The sequence below is a fragment of the Buteo buteo genome, chromosome 10 (assembly GCF_964188355.1).
Source record: "Buteo buteo chromosome 10, bButBut1.hap1.1, whole genome shotgun sequence".
Lineage (NCBI taxonomy): Eukaryota > Metazoa > Chordata > Aves > Accipitriformes > Accipitridae > Buteo > Buteo buteo.
In genome coordinates, this window is record NC_134180.1 from 32,757,378 (window position 1) to 32,771,857 (window position 14,480).

General features: G+C 59.4%; 1 protein-coding gene across 2 annotated transcripts in view; it reads left to right on the forward strand.

Annotated features, from left to right (window-relative positions):
- Positions 1-14,480, forward strand: part of IPO13 (importin 13) — a 32,624-nt gene that overhangs the window by 8,522 nt on the left and 9,622 nt on the right. For both annotated transcript variants that reach the window (XM_075039276.1, XM_075039277.1), the window contains exons 2-14: positions 1,368-2,104; positions 7,689-7,829; positions 7,998-8,139; positions 9,219-9,385; positions 9,808-9,928; positions 10,239-10,386; positions 10,552-10,733; positions 11,603-11,629; positions 12,374-12,508; positions 12,737-12,880; positions 13,296-13,376; positions 13,979-14,116; positions 14,214-14,310. In XM_075039276.1, coding sequence (XP_074895377.1) covers positions 1,368-2,104; positions 7,689-7,829; positions 7,998-8,139; positions 9,219-9,385; positions 9,808-9,928; positions 10,239-10,386; positions 10,552-10,733; positions 11,603-11,629; positions 12,374-12,508; positions 12,737-12,880; positions 13,296-13,376; positions 13,979-14,116; positions 14,214-14,310 — 2,260 coding nt within the window. The remainder of the gene's footprint in view (positions 1-1,367; positions 2,105-7,688; positions 7,830-7,997; positions 8,140-9,218; positions 9,386-9,807; positions 9,929-10,238; positions 10,387-10,551; positions 10,734-11,602; positions 11,630-12,373; positions 12,509-12,736; positions 12,881-13,295; positions 13,377-13,978; positions 14,117-14,213; positions 14,311-14,480) is intronic.

A 14,480-nucleotide genomic window follows, 5' to 3' on the forward strand; every position in this document is an offset into this window, starting at 1 on the left:
CTGGGCAATGCCGTCTCTGTAAGGTTCCTGCCATTTTGTCCTGCTCTTTGGTCTTGTGCTGGGAAGCAGCAGGAGGCACAAGCACTTGCTTGGGAAGCTTGTTTCTGTGCCCCAGGCTGCCAGCTCTGCTTAAAAATAGGGTTTAAATCCTCTCCTGGGCACAAGAGCCACACAAAAATTTCACCGAGCTTTTTAGGGGGGAGGACGATGATATTTGAGACCTGGAGCTAGGATGGGGACACAAAAAAATCCTCTGCACCTGCTGGATTCATCCTCCGATTTGCTGGTGGGGTGCGACGGGTGCCTGATAGCCTGACAAATGCCATCGCCTTTCCTTGCTCCTGGCGTGTGGAGTCAGTGATTTGAAATGAAACGCGCTCTGCCAGGCAGAAAACCTTGCTGCTAGAAGATGGAGCTCAGGCAAGGGGTAGTTACTCTCTCCCTCCATGTGCGAGGGCATCACTGGTTACCAGTTGCACCCACTCAGGATAAGTAACTAACTGATGTTGGCCTTAAGATCTATATAATATTCCTCTGCAAATAAAGCCTTGCAGCCTGCGTGAGGCTGTTCACATGGATCCGAGTTCTGCAAAGCAGTAACTAGATGTCCCAAAGCTGCCGGAGCAGGTAAGTGATGTTCCCTTTCTCCATATGGAGAGATGGAGTGAGCAGCCCCGAACTGTCACGGGAGGTGGTGGCAGAGGCAGGGTTAGGTGCTGGCTCTTCTGGCTCAGCAGTAGCTGGGCAGTTTTGGGAATACTTCAGAGGGACTCCGTGGAGGGATTAATCCCCGAGTTTAGTGACTGTGGGTTTCCAGGGCTCTGTACAACCTGACAGACGAAGATACCTGCAGCGGCTCTTGTGTTCTGTGGGCTCCCAGATGCAAGTTTTGGGCCACTTGTGCTTTCTGAGAGCCGGTGCATCCACAGCACCTTTCTGAGAGCATGTGCAGATGGAAGGCAGGAGTGCCGGTGTGCCGTGTCCCTTATAGCCCTTGTGTGGCAGAGGGGTCCTGCGCCCACCCCAGTGCCGGCGCATCAGCAGGGAAGCAGGCGGGTTCGGCAGGAGTGAAGGCGAGGATGGGAGATGACTAAGAAAAAGAAATTTCCAGAGTGCAGCATGAGAGGAGGAGGGGAATAACGCTTTGCAGGTCCTCACCTGCTGCCAGATCGCTCTCGCTTCGCCGAGAGTCCAAGGAGGGAGGCCAGCTAACACAGGCTGACAGATGCGGGGAGGGGAGCTGGCTTTGCAGGGCAGTGGCTAGCGGGCAATCCAGGCGCTGGGCTCTGTCCTGGTGAGCCTTCCTGGTGGGACCGGCTGCGGTGGTTCCCCTCGGCTGCTCTAGGATGCTTCCCTCTCTCTTCCAGGCTCTCCATCAGCTGTATTATGACCCAAACATCGAGAACAAGAACTTGGCTCAGAAATGGCTGATGCAGGCGCAGGTCTCTCCCCAAGCGTGGCACTTCAGCTGGCTGCTTCTCCACATGGACAAGGTGCCCGAGATCCAGTACTTCGGTGCCAGTGCTCTCCACATTAAAATTTCCCGTTACTGGAATGACATCCCGGCCGACCAGTACGAGAGCCTCAAGTCGCAGCTCTTCACCCACATCACCCGCTTTGCCAGCGGCTCCAAGATCGTGCTGACCCGGCTGTGCGTGGCACTGGCCTCCCTGGCGCTCAGCATGATGCCGGAGGCTTGGCCCTGCGCCGTGGCAGACATGGTGCGCATGTTCCAGGCGGAGGACTCCAACGTGGACGGGCGAGCGCGGTGCCTGGCGCTGCTGGAGCTGCTGACGGTGCTGCCTGAGGAGTTTCAGACCAGCCGCCTGCCACAGTACCGCAAGGGCCAGGTACGCAGCGTCCTGGCGCAGGAGTGTGGCTCCGTCTTCCCTTTGCTGGAGCAGCTGCTGCAGCAGCAGGACTCCCCAGGTTTCATCAAGCAGAAGGTGTTGAAGTGCTTCTCCAGCTGGGTGCAGCTGGAGATCCCGCTGATGGACTGCGAGAACCTGATCCAGGCAGCTTTCACCTCTCTGCAGGACCCGGAGCTCTTCGACACAGCGGTGGAGGCTGTTGTCAATGCCATTTCCCAGCCTGATGCCCAGAGGTAAGGGCAGCCTCTCCCATGCGCTGCGGGCTGGTGCTCCTGGGCATCGACGGGGGAACGGGGTGGGGAGGAAGAACCTCAGGCTTTTTTCTAGCTACCATTGGCCCTGGAGGTGATGATGACAGGGTTTGGAAGTGGGAGATGTTAAAAGCAGCCAGAGGCTACTGGTTTCACATGGTTGGTCCTGGAAGGCTTTGCACCATGGTTGGCTTCTGGGGACCATGTAGTCTTGGGCAGCCACAGCCCATCTCCACCCTCCTCCTCTCAAGCAGATGAGGATGCTCCCTTCTGGCTTCTTGTGTCAGATCCTGCAGCACCCGGCGAGGGAGCAGCTGCGTGGCTCCTGCCAGGGGGAGTTCAGAGACCCTCCTCTGCCTGGTGCTGCTGGTCCAGCCAAGGACCTGGTTTAATGCAGAGATAATAAAACCAGACCTGTCGGTCTTCTCCCTCCTCCTGGCTCCAACGGCTCGTGCCAGCCAAGGACTCATCCTTTGTTTGTGGCCGTGGCTGCCCCTGGAGCAGCTGAGCTGGGACCTGGGGCTGGGGCAGGTCCTGCCGGGGCCGCACTGCAGGGCTCCGAGCTCATCTGCTTGGCCGCGTTGTCCGAGCTGCTGTCAGCTCTCAGGACCGATGCCCGCAGAAGGCAAAGTACATCTCCTCCAGTTCCTGTGGCCACATCCCTTCCTGGCTGCTTAGCAACCTTCCCCCAAAGAGGAGGATTTCCTTGAAGGCTGGGCTGAGCTGCCGCTGCTGTGCATCCCTGTGCATCGCTGCGCATCGCGCAGGCTCCGACCCTCTGCAGCGGTGCGGATGCTGCTGCCGCTGCGGTTGTAAGCCCTGGTCCTCCCCTTGGCTTCAGGGTAGGCTCAGTCCCTGGCTCAAGGGCAGCTTGGGGCTGTCCTTGTCGATGACAAGGGGTTGCATCTGGAGACTGCAAGTCCTGGCGTGCAAAGGGACCCATCAGGATTTTGATGCGCTGCCGGGTGCGCGGAGGGGTTGCCTCATTTGCTAGCATTCAGAAGATGACCACAAGCAGCTTTTCCTTGTACCCAGCAAAGGCTGTGGGCCAGCCCAAACCCTTTTAGCAAGGTTGGTGCAGAAAATGAGAAGGTGAGAGAAGGTGACTTGCAGTTCTGAAATGTTGGACTCTCTGTCTTCCTCCTTTCCATTTCCCTTGAGTCTCAGGAGTCCCTTGGCTGTGATTCCCCACCTGTGTGCAGGAGCCTGGCCCTGCAGCACTGTTCTTCAGTTGCATTAAAAGCCTGAGCTTTCTGTTGAGCTTTCAAAGTGAATTTTGGTGAGGAGTGTGGCTGACAGCGGAGTTTCCCCTCTGCTCCCATGCTGACCCTGCCATGCAGTTTCTGGCCCCGTTCAGTCCTGCCACGCTGGCTGCTCCCTTGCAGCATCACGGACACTTGCTCTCCATCCTTATCCCTGGGGGCATCATCGGTCATGGCAGAGCACCCTCCTGTCCGTAGGCGTGCGGGCAGTGGCCAGGACGGGGTGGGCAGCCGGTCTGAAAGGCTGCCCAGTGTGTGAGCCTGGCACAGCCCCCGCTCCCGGGGCGCAGGGACAGCGGTGGCATTGTCAGAGGGACGCCCTGCCAGGCGGCGTGTGGTGTCAGCTGCTCCAGGGAGGAGCAGGACTGTGCTCGATCTGGGCTGGCTTCAGGAGCGGGGTAGCTCACAGAGCCACTGCTTCCCGGCCCCGGTGGGCTCTCTCTTCCCCTTTGTTCCTTGTGTCCTCCATCCTGCGTCCCTCCTCCCGCTTCCCCTGGTGCCAGCTGTCCCGCCCCTCCGGCTTTGTTGCTCAGCCACGGCAGGTCCAGCTCTTCCCTGAGCCCCCAGGGAGTCTCCTGACCTTTCTGTCTCTTATTTCCACGGTCTGGGAGATCCCTGCTGCTTTTCAGCCGCTCTCTTCCTCCGCGATCTCTTGCCTTTGTTTCCGCAGGGGCCTGGCTCCCCACTGCCCTTAGCCACAAGCTCAGAGCATCCTCGGCGCTGGCCTGTTGACATGGTCCTCTCCAGAGCTTTGTAGGGCACTGCTCTGTGAGAAGGTCGGTCTCGGGGCTCCCCACCTTCCCACGGGTTCCCCGGGTGATATGGTCCCTGTGTCTTTCCTCCTCACCCTCTCCCAGCTGGCTTCATTGACATTGGTGCGGAGGCGATCGTGCAGGTGGGCTTCTACCATCAGCAGAAGGCTCAGTGGCTCTTGAGCTTGGTTTCTGCCGCTAAGGGTTAGGTAGCCTGGGGTCATCTGCCCAGGGGAGCACCACCTTGCAAGGCATCCCTCACGCTGCGGCTCCTCACCTTGGGAGCAACTGGCTGCCACCCGCATCCAGGTGGAGAAGGGCAGGTGGGACCTCATGGGCGAGGACCACCTGGCCATGGTGCTTGTGCCAGCAGCTTCCATTTCCCTGCCTGCGAGCAGCAGCGGTTGGCTTTCCTGCCTCCAAGGTGTTCCTAGACATGGTGCAGCAGAGATTTGTGGGTGCGAAGTGTTTGATCTCCCTACCTGCCAGGCAGGTGGGAGCCCTTTGCACCCAGAGGAGGGGGTGTCTTGGGCGTTGCTGGAGCCTGGATGCTGCTCCTCTGTTAGGATACGGCATTCCAGCCCGGAGCTTGCAGCTGGAGCACATCTGCGCACACCTCTGCTCTCAGGGGCAGTGGGAAGCTCCTGAGTCACAGGAGGGCAGGAATGGAAATGTTGTTGCATCTCATTTGCAGAGGAGGCTTGGGCTGGATTTTCCGTCTCGTTTGAGGATTATCCCCCGGCTAAGCTGGTCAGAGAGCTCGGCGGCACGTGCTGCAGGGGGAGAGCTGGCACGCAGCACTTGGCCACCCTCCTGCAGCCTGGCGGGTATGTCGGAGGGGAGAGGGACCTCCACATGGTGCATGCCCATGGTGGGAGTTACGGAGCTTGGGCATCGGACATTGAGCTGCCTCTCTGGAAGCAGCAGGGTGTTGCTGCAGTGGTGGAGCTGGCGGGATTGCAGGTGTCTGGGTGGGATTGCTTGGTGTCCAGCCCATCCCTTCCTGGGCTTGGCACCTGGTGCTGAATCCCCGAAGGGGGGTTGCACTAGAAGAGTTTTCCAAGGGCTTCATTAGAAACAGGTTTTTAATATGTGGGTTTTTTTTATCAGGAAGTGGCTCAAATTTTAGATTAGGAAGCATGAGATTGTCCCATGTGAACTGCCTGTATCTCCCCTCTGCAGGTTGTCCCCTGCACCATGGTGTGGTTTGGGGAGGGTTGTGGGAAAAGCAGAGGAGGTGCTGGTCCCACAGAGAGCTGTGGATGCTGCAGTTCACTGGGCATTGAGATTTGAGAAGGGACCGGGCAAACTCACAGAAGAAAAATTTGCTCAGCTGCTAAATACCAAGGTAGCAAATCTTGCTCAGGAAGGCTAACACAAATCATGGGAGGGAAGCACACGGGGAACTGTCACCATAGGGCTGCCACGTTCATATACTCTTTCACAGGCGTTCCCAGTCATCGGCTGCTGGAGACAGGTTGCTCAGGTGGGCGGTCAGGGACTTGCCTGGGCCGGGATGGTCTTGTCCTCCCCTGCCCGGCACTGGGGTGCTGTGGGTGGGAAGCGGTGGCTGGCAGCAGGGCTGGCAGGCATGGTGTCTGCCTCCTGGGGCGAGCTCTGTGCCCGATCAGGGCCATGGTGCCATCTGGTTGCTCAGGCTGGGAAGCAGCATCAAGTAGATGGGGTGGCCTGGGGCTCCATGCTCCTGGATGTGGAGGAGAGGAGCCCAGCTCTGGCTGGCTTGGCCATGGCTGTTGAGCAGCTGGTTAAAACAACTCACCTAGAGCAGGAGTCCACCTCCTCGCTGTGGAGCCTTACATCTGCATAGGCAGTGAGCAGAGCAAGGTGGTGCTCAGGATGTGGTTCACCCAACCTTTTCTAGAAGTCTTCACTAACATGGGATGAGTTGCAGCATGGAAGCAAACCCAGGTGGTTCTCCCTGTTGGCTGTGCAGGGAGTGTGGAGGACTAGCTCAGGTCTAGGCATCTGCACTCTGAGTATTTCAAGGTAACCAGCTGAAACAGGTTCCTTGTCATAAATTCCTAAAGTCACGAAAACATCTTTAAGGTAATGTGAGCCCAGTGCTGCAGAGGAAGGATGGCTGTGCCCTACACTGGAGCAGTGGAACGTCCCCTGTGCCTTTTTGTCAGCTCTCTTGGACCAACCCTTATTGCAGCATCGGTTCCCTGGGAGAGAAGCTGGTGAATTCCCAAATTCTCCATTATCGCAGCACTCCCACACTGCCATGGGCATCACTCATGGGGCGTGAGAGGCTTGAAAATGGTTTACACACAAATACCTGTCCCCTTCACCTTGTGATTTCCTCTGGGGAGGAGGGCTGAGGAGGGGGTGACCTCCGGCAGCACACAGCACACAGAGGGGCTGCCGAGGCGGAGAGTCCCTCTTCCCTCTTGTCTTCTCCCACTGACCCAGACCTAGAAGCTGCCACCACCAGCACAGCTCTCTCCCTGTGCTGGTGGCACCAATGGCTTTGTTCGCTCCTACACTGGCCATAGCAAGAGCGGCCAGCACGCTGGGCAGCCCTTCTGCTCCGGGGTGGACGTGCGGCTGTCCTGAAACCAGCACTCGCATCTCTTCCCCGCGATGGGCACAGGAGAGCTGGCATCACGTGTGCCTCCCGCTCTGAGCATCCTTGGCCCCACACCTGCGTGCAAGCGGGGCGCACATGGAATAGCTGCAGCACTGCATAATGCGCTTTGGTGGGCAGGGAAATGGCAGGCTGCTCATCAGCCTCCGGCACGGCCTCTCTCCAGGGGCCCTGGGCTGCATTTCACCTTGGCTGCCTCCTTCTCGTTGCCTTGGTTACCATCACTTACAGGCAGCGGCTGGAGGGGAGGCTGATGTGCGTGATGTGATGTGGGAGAGCTGTGCGGCGCAGGGCTGCGGCAGCCACGGGAGGGTGGGGGAACATACCACGGGGCCAGCATCCTCCCTGGGTAGGAGTCCCAGAGGGTGGCTGCCCCCTTCGTCCCAGCCAGAGAGCACAATCTAGATGTGCCCATGCTGGAGAGTCGTGTGGCTTCCCAGCGGCAGGTCTGGCTGCCTCCGTGCAGAGCTGAGAAGCACGGGCTGCAAGCATGGCAAAAAGAGCCTGCGGATCTGCCCTCGCCACCCTTCTCCCACTCCCCATCCCCGCCGATGCTGCGGCATGTGGGCACAACTCGGTTGGAGCTGGTTATGGCAGTGACAATTTAGTGCTGGTCAGGGGATGCTGGCAGACAGGCAGATACCCACGCTGTGGTGCAGTGAGGGATTTGCACAGACCTGATGGCCGCTGGCTCGGCCCTTCTCTTTGCTTGCAGAGGCTCCGCTGCAGGAGTATTCGGTGCTTCAGCCTTTGTCCCGAGGCCACAGGCTGGGAGGAGAGTCCCTATAAGCAGTAAAGGCTCCTGGATGCATCCCATTACACAAAGCAGCCTTCCAGTAGGGAAAGCTGGGCAGGAGCCCTGGGAGAGCATCAGGAGGGATGGATGCCGTGGCAGCCGGTGCCGGTGAGGTGATGCCCGGCACTGATTCAGGCTGTGCTTGCAGGTACGTGAACACCCTCCTGAAGCTCATCCCCCCCGTGCTGGGGCTCCAGGAGCAGCTGCGCCAGGCGGTCCAGAGCGGGGACATGGAGACGTCGCATGGGATTTGCCGCATCGCTGTGGCCTTGGGGGAGAACCACTCCCGGTGAGTGTTGGGGACGGTCCGCAGGAGAAGGAATGAGCTTGGAGCAGCCCACTGTTCCCCACATGCCGCTTTGTCCAGCACCTGTCCTGCACCCGGTGATGTGTGTCAGGGCAGAGGAGCCAGGCTCGCAGCGGCGGTGCCCCCCTGACCGTGCTCTCTGCTCCCCAGGGCCCTCCTGGACCAGGTGGAGCACTGGCAGAGCTTCCTGGCCCTGGTCAACATGATCATGTTCTGCACTGGCATCCCCGGGCACTACCCTGTCAACGAAACCACCAGTTCCTTGACGCTCACTTTCTGGTACACACTGCAGGTCAGTGGCCGTCGTGGGGCAGCCTGTCCGGATCCGGTGCTCCAGGCAGGGCTGGAGGCACCGGTGCACGGGGACTGGGATCTGGCCTGGCTGCGTTTGGTCCCCAGGGATTTCCGATGCCCCCGCTCTTCACCATGCACCCGCAGCCACTGCAGGGCACGTACCTCAGAAATGCTGGCCCCATGGCTTGCTTTTTCCACCCCCAGTCTTCCTTGGAAGTCTGAGCCAGCCTTTAAGGGCCTCGTTAACATAACTAATTAAAACTTCATGCTAATTTTTGTTTTTTCCACCAGCAGACCTGGTTGTTTAGCTTCTTGCTGTGTGGCTGCATCGGCTGCAGGCAAGGAGGAGAGCGCGTGCTGGCTTACTGCGGGCTAGACCCTGCTGCCAGGCTGGTAGTTGTGGTCTCTTGGAGAAAGAGAGGGCTGGGGGGTGCTAGTGGCTGCCCCGCCTGGGTTCCCTCTCCCAGGGCCAGTGTTCTCTGCACCAACAGAGCGGCCCTGCCATGTCCTGCTCTATTTTTAGTCCCCGTTCATCCTCCCAGCTCCATTCCTCCGCAATCTGATGCGATGTGGCTGAGTGTGGGCAGGGAGGGGAGCGATGTCGGCACCGTGCCGGCAGCTCCTCTGCTGTGCGGGCCCAGGCCGAGGCTCCCACCTCCTCTCGCTGCTTCCCCAGATGGGCCTGAGGTTACAGGTGCAGGCAGAAGAGCGCTGTGCTCCCCAGGCACCCATCCCAGCCTGCCTCGTGCGGGTCTGAGGCATACGAGCTCCCGAAGCAGGCGTGCTCCTGAGGCTAGGACACGGCAGGGCAGTGCCACCCTGCTGTAACCGTGCTGTCTTCAAATGCCCAAAGGTCCACCTAGCTGCTGGGGCTTCTAGCATCTTGCCTCCAGATAATGCTGCTGCTGCAGAAGGGCTTGGCATCAGGTGGACCTTGAGGAGCTGGAAATGCAACCTCTGAGGTGTGACAGGTCCCGCCAGCCCTGGGAGATGCCCCTGAGCCCCCTGTGCAGTGGGCATGCTGGCTCCATTTTCTTTCCCCTGCAACACCTGATGTATTTCTCCTCCTGCCACCAGGACGACATCCTCTCCTTCGAGCCGGACAAGCAGGCGGTGTACCAGCAGGTCTACAGGCCTGTCTACTTCCAGCTGGTGGACGTGCTGCTGCACAAAGCCCAGTTCCCCTCCGATGAGGAGTACGGCTTCTGGTCTTCGGATGAGAAGGAGCAGTTTCGGATATACAGGTACACCTGGGGCATGCCTCTCCCTGGGCGGCAGGAGCAGGGCACTTTGCTTCCTGCCTGGATGCGAATTTAGGCTTGGAGGTGGGGTTTGCTTGGCAGGTAGGCAAGGACACGGGCAGCATCTTGCCTGCCTGGAGCCTGAGCACTGTGGGGACGCCTAAGGAGGAACATGGAGGAGATTCCTTCCACCGAGAGTTGTTTTGGCTGTGGTGGTGCTATGGAAACAAGCTGGTGTTTTGGGGTGGCACCAGTTGCCCTGCCTACGAAGCCCTGGGAGCGCTCTGCGTTGGGCTGGGGCAGTGTCCTTGTGCAGGCAATGCCTGCACCCTGCCTGACAGCGAGAGGGGAAGTAATGCGTCTGCGGGTGGAGTGCTCTGCAGGGGATGGCGACAGCATCTGGAGAGCCCCCATGTTCTCTGCAGGGTGGACATCTCTGACACGCTGATGTACGTGTACGAGATGCTGGGTGCTGAGCTCCTGAGCAGCCTCTATGACAAACTGGGACGCCTCCTGACCAACACAGAGCAGCCATCCACGTGGCAGGTGAGCGAGGGGACCCGGGTGCCAGGCTGATGGCTACCAGCCCCTTGGGGACCTGTCCTTGCCACGGGGCGTTGAGAGCAAAGGGATGTGATAGAGGCAAGGAGCATGACAACCTTGCCAGCACACATGCAGGCTCTCTGGGGTCTGCTGGGGCGAAGAACAGGTCTTCTGCTTCCCTGTCCTTAGTGCTGCACAGGGACCACCCTCCTCAGCCACCGTGGGGGGGTCTGAGGTAGTGCCTGGAGCTGGGGCTGAGGTGGGCATAAGGGGTCAGTGTGTGGCTCTGACCGTGCCTCTCCCACACTGGCAGCACACGGAAGCCTTGCTCTACGGCTTCCAGTCCATTGCCGAGACCATCGACGTGAACTACTCCGACGTGGTGCCGGGGCTGATTGGCCTTATTCCCCGGATCAGCATCAGCAACGTGCAGCTTGCCGACACAGTCATGTTCACTATCGGTGAGGCCTTTGCTCGCGCGCAGGCTGGGCTGGGGAGGGGGATCCCCTCTGAGACCGCTCCTCCCCAGCAATAACAGCATTGAAAAGCAAAGCCGAGCATCCCGGGACGTGGGGAGCAAGACCCCGTGGTGCAGTCCTGCAGTCTGATCCCGTCTGTGTGCACAGGGGCCCTGTCAGAGTGGCTGGCTGATCACCCCGTCATGATTAACAACGTGCTGCCGCTGGTGCTCCAAGCCTTGGGCAACCCTGAGCTCTCCATCTCCAGCGTCTCCACCCTGAAGAAGATCTGCCGGGAGTGCAAGTACGACCTGCCGCCCTACGCTGCCAACATTGTCGCCGTGTCACAGGTAGGAGCTGGATGCAGATGAACGTGTGGTGGGATGTGCTCTGTGCACACCCTTTCCTCTGCAAGGATCAGGGCATGGGGACACAAAGCAGCAGCTCAGGGCTTCTTGCTTGGTGTGGAAGACTTGTCAGCCCTGTTCCTAGGCCAGTAGACCCAGGTGGCACGTCCTGTGTCCTGCTGTGAGTGCAGAAATGGCAGGCAGTGGCAGACACGACTGCCAAGGGGTCTACTGGGGTACGCGCTTGGGTGTCTGTCCTTTCCCCGGGGTTTTGTTTGCTTTGTTGAGAGCAGCAACCTGCCAGCTCTGCACCCGCCAGGCAGCTGGTGCCGCTGCTGAGCATCTTGGGGGGTATCCTGGTGTTCACGCCTCTCCATGGGGACTGAACTGGTCCCTGCAGTGCCTGGGCAGCTTGTCCCGTGGTCTTTCTTGGCTCTCAAGATTTGGGGCAGATGGGACTCAGAGCCCCAAGGCACTAAGAGGATGGCTGGGCTTGGGCAAGCTGCCAGGGTGTGCATGGGAGCAGAGAGGGGCAGGTGGAAGGGATAAGTCTCTGCTTTTAGAGCCTGGGGACACTCATTGGAGTAAGGAAGCCCCGGCTGAGGTTGGCTCCTCGAGCTGTCCTGCTGCAGAGCCTGTCCAAGCCAGGGGCTCCCCTTGCTGGGTGGCTGAGTGAGCTGGCTTAGGGAAGAGCTTACCAGGGGACAAGGATTTTGCTCCTTGCCTGTGGCGGATTGTGGGGAGTGCGTGCCGCTTGTCTGTGGCCACGCTGCTGTTGGTTGTCTCGACCTCCTGCGTCAGTCCTGCCTCCTGGAAGGGAAGGGGCTTTCTGCAGCACTCACCCTCTTTCTCTCTCCCCTTCTCTTCGGCAGGAGGTGTTAATGAAGCAGATTCATAAGGTAAGAGGGGCTGGTTCACGCCTCTGGCTGGTTCTGCTTGCCCCCCCCATACCCCTTAGTTGTGCTCAGCTGAAGATAGAAGGGTGCCGTCATGAGTTGGGCTGTCCCCTGAGGGGAGCTCAGCGCTGCAGCCATCGTGTGCAGGGCCAGGAGTACCTGCTGGCTGCCTCCTGCTGCACTGCCAGGCTCCCACTGCGCTTGGGCTGGGGTCACGCTGGGGGGTATGTCCTCATAGAGAGGGAAGTGCCCAGGGAGGCTTAACTCTAGCAGTTCCCAGTCCCTCCAAGCCGAAGGATGCCGAGATGGCGGGCAAGTCTTCAAGAGAAAAAAGAAGGGAGATCAGTGTGGGGACAGAGCCCAGGCTGTGCCTGCGACCAGGATGGGGTGACACACTTGACCCCACAGAGGCCGAGACAGGCTGTGCAAAGGATGGTGTGCTGAGGTAGGGTGAGGGCCAGCATGGAGATATCTGGGCACCAACTTGGCAGGTTGCTGGGAAGAGGCCAGGTGGGCTGGTGGCAGAGCGGCTGTTCCCTGGGTTCTGCCATGCTGGTGGAGAGCTGCTCCCCTCTTCTGCAGTGAGATGTACCTAGAGTGACCCAGATAGAGCAGCTCAGGAGCTGCAGCACACTGGGGTCCTGGCTTAGCTGGCCGGGCTCCTGGCAGCTGCCTTAGCTAGTGTGTGTGTGGTAGGGCTGCAGGCTGGGCAGTGACCTGTCCCCTTGTGTGTCCTCTCTGTCCCAGACGAGCCAGTGCATGTGGCTGATGCAGGCTCTTGGTTTCCTGCTCTCTGCATTGCAAGTGGAGGAGATCCTGAAGAACCTGCACTCCCTGATCACCCCCTACATCCAGCAGCTGGAAAAGCTGGCTGATGAAACGGTGAGTGCCCGCATGCTACCTCCATCCAGAAGTGGCTTCTCCTACTGGGTGTAGCCCTGGGGTTGCTGTGTTGCAGCAGCACTCTTGAATGTGGGCTCAAGAGAGAGTGCAGTGCAGGGAACCCCTCTCTGGCACTTTGCCTCTGCAGTCCTGGTTCCTCAGGATCCCAAAGGCATGACTGTGAGCAGCGCAGTCTCTGTCATGCTTTGGCTTTATTTTCCCTGGCAGCCCAATCCCTCCAACAAGCTGGCCATCATCCACATCCTGGGCCTGCTCTCCAACCTCTTCACCACCCTAGACATCAGCCACCACGATGATGACCACGAAAGCACTGAGGTCAAGAAACTGCCAGTGCAGCAAGGACCCAACCCAGTGAGTAGAGCAGTAGCTCGATGCCCTTGGCCACAGCCTGGCCAAAGCCTCGCTATTCACTGCTGGTGCCAGGAGGGGGGAGTTAAGGGGAATGCAGCATGTACCATGAAGAGGGTAGTGCTGGTGCATTCCAGCTCAAACAACTCCTTCAGCTCATCCCACTGCTCCTGAGGTGGGCAGAGGTGACCTGCAGGATCCCTCTTGGCTGGGCGCTGCTCTGGAGGACAGCCCAGGGGCTGCCTGCCAGCTGTGAGCCATGCCAGGCTGCTTCAACAGGGAAGAAAGCTGCCCAGCTTTGGAGAGGGGAGGAGGCAGTGGTGCCTGAAGGTTTGAGTCCAGGCCATGCTTAGTCTCGAATCTCCCCTCCCCAGTGCCGTGGGGGCCAATTCTCCTCAGTGCCTCTCGTTCCTTACAGGTGGTGGTGGTTCTGCAGCAAGTCTTCCAGCTCATACAGAAGGTTCTCAGCAAGTGGCTGAATGATGCCCAGGTGGTGGAGGTAACTAGGCTCCTCCTGTGTACTGCCTGCAGCTCTGCCTGTCCTTGCTGACCTGAACTGGGGACAGCAAAGGACAGACTCTGGGTGATGCCCTGTAAGCCAGATGTCTTTCTGGGTTGTCTGGACCAGTGCTGCTTACTGTCATCAGCAGCGTCCAGACGTTCTTGTCTGTCTTGTGCTCCCATCAGCTCTGCTCCTCTCCAGTTACGGAGGCCCTGCCATGAGCAGGGAGGTGGGAGATGGGGGTCTTCCAAACCTGTGTTCCCTAAGAGGATAGCTCTGCTCTGACCTGGACCAGTGTCATCTGGTGTTTCTCCAGTTTGCTCAGTCCAGTAATGCCCATGTGCAGCGTCCCACCAGCTACTTCCCCCTGGCCCTCGGGGAGACTTCCCGCTGCAGCAGGAAGGGTGTTCCTTGCTCTCTGGGAGCATCCTGGGCTGCAGGGCAGGGCACCAGTACCAGAGCAGGTCTGAGCCCTCTGCCTGGCTGGTCCCCCTCCCCACTGCCAGCTCTTCCGTCCCCTGGGACCCATCCATCAAGCCCTGCCACCTGGGAGAGGTCTTCTGATGCCCGTTGCTCACGCAGTCCCTCTTCTCCCGCAGTCTGTCTGTGCCATCTTTGAGAAGTCCGTGAAGACCCTCCTGGATGATTTTGCCCCCATGGTGCCTCAGCTGTGCGAGATGCTGGGGCAGATGTACAGCACCATCCCCCAGGCCTCTGCCATCGACCTCACCCGGCAGGTATGGAGCCGTGCTCGGGGCTGGGGCTGCTGCTCCCCAGGGAGGCTGGGGGTGTGCAGGGCCAGCGGCAGCTTCAGTCCTTCTCTCTCTCTTGCAGCTGGTTCACATCTTTGCCCATGAGCCTGCCCACTTCCCTCCCATCAAGGCCCTCTTCTTGCTCGTTACCTCAGTCACGCTGACCCTCTTCCAGCAAGGTACGTGGGATTAACCCTTCTTCGTGCTGGGGCTGTTGTCAGGCTGTTGCATGCATGGAGTCTGGAGGCGTCTTACCAGGAATGGCTGTTTTCACTCCTAGCTAAGCTAATGGGGCCATCTCTGTTTCTTGGATTCATCCCAACCCCTGGAAGGTGGGTACCTTCCCTGC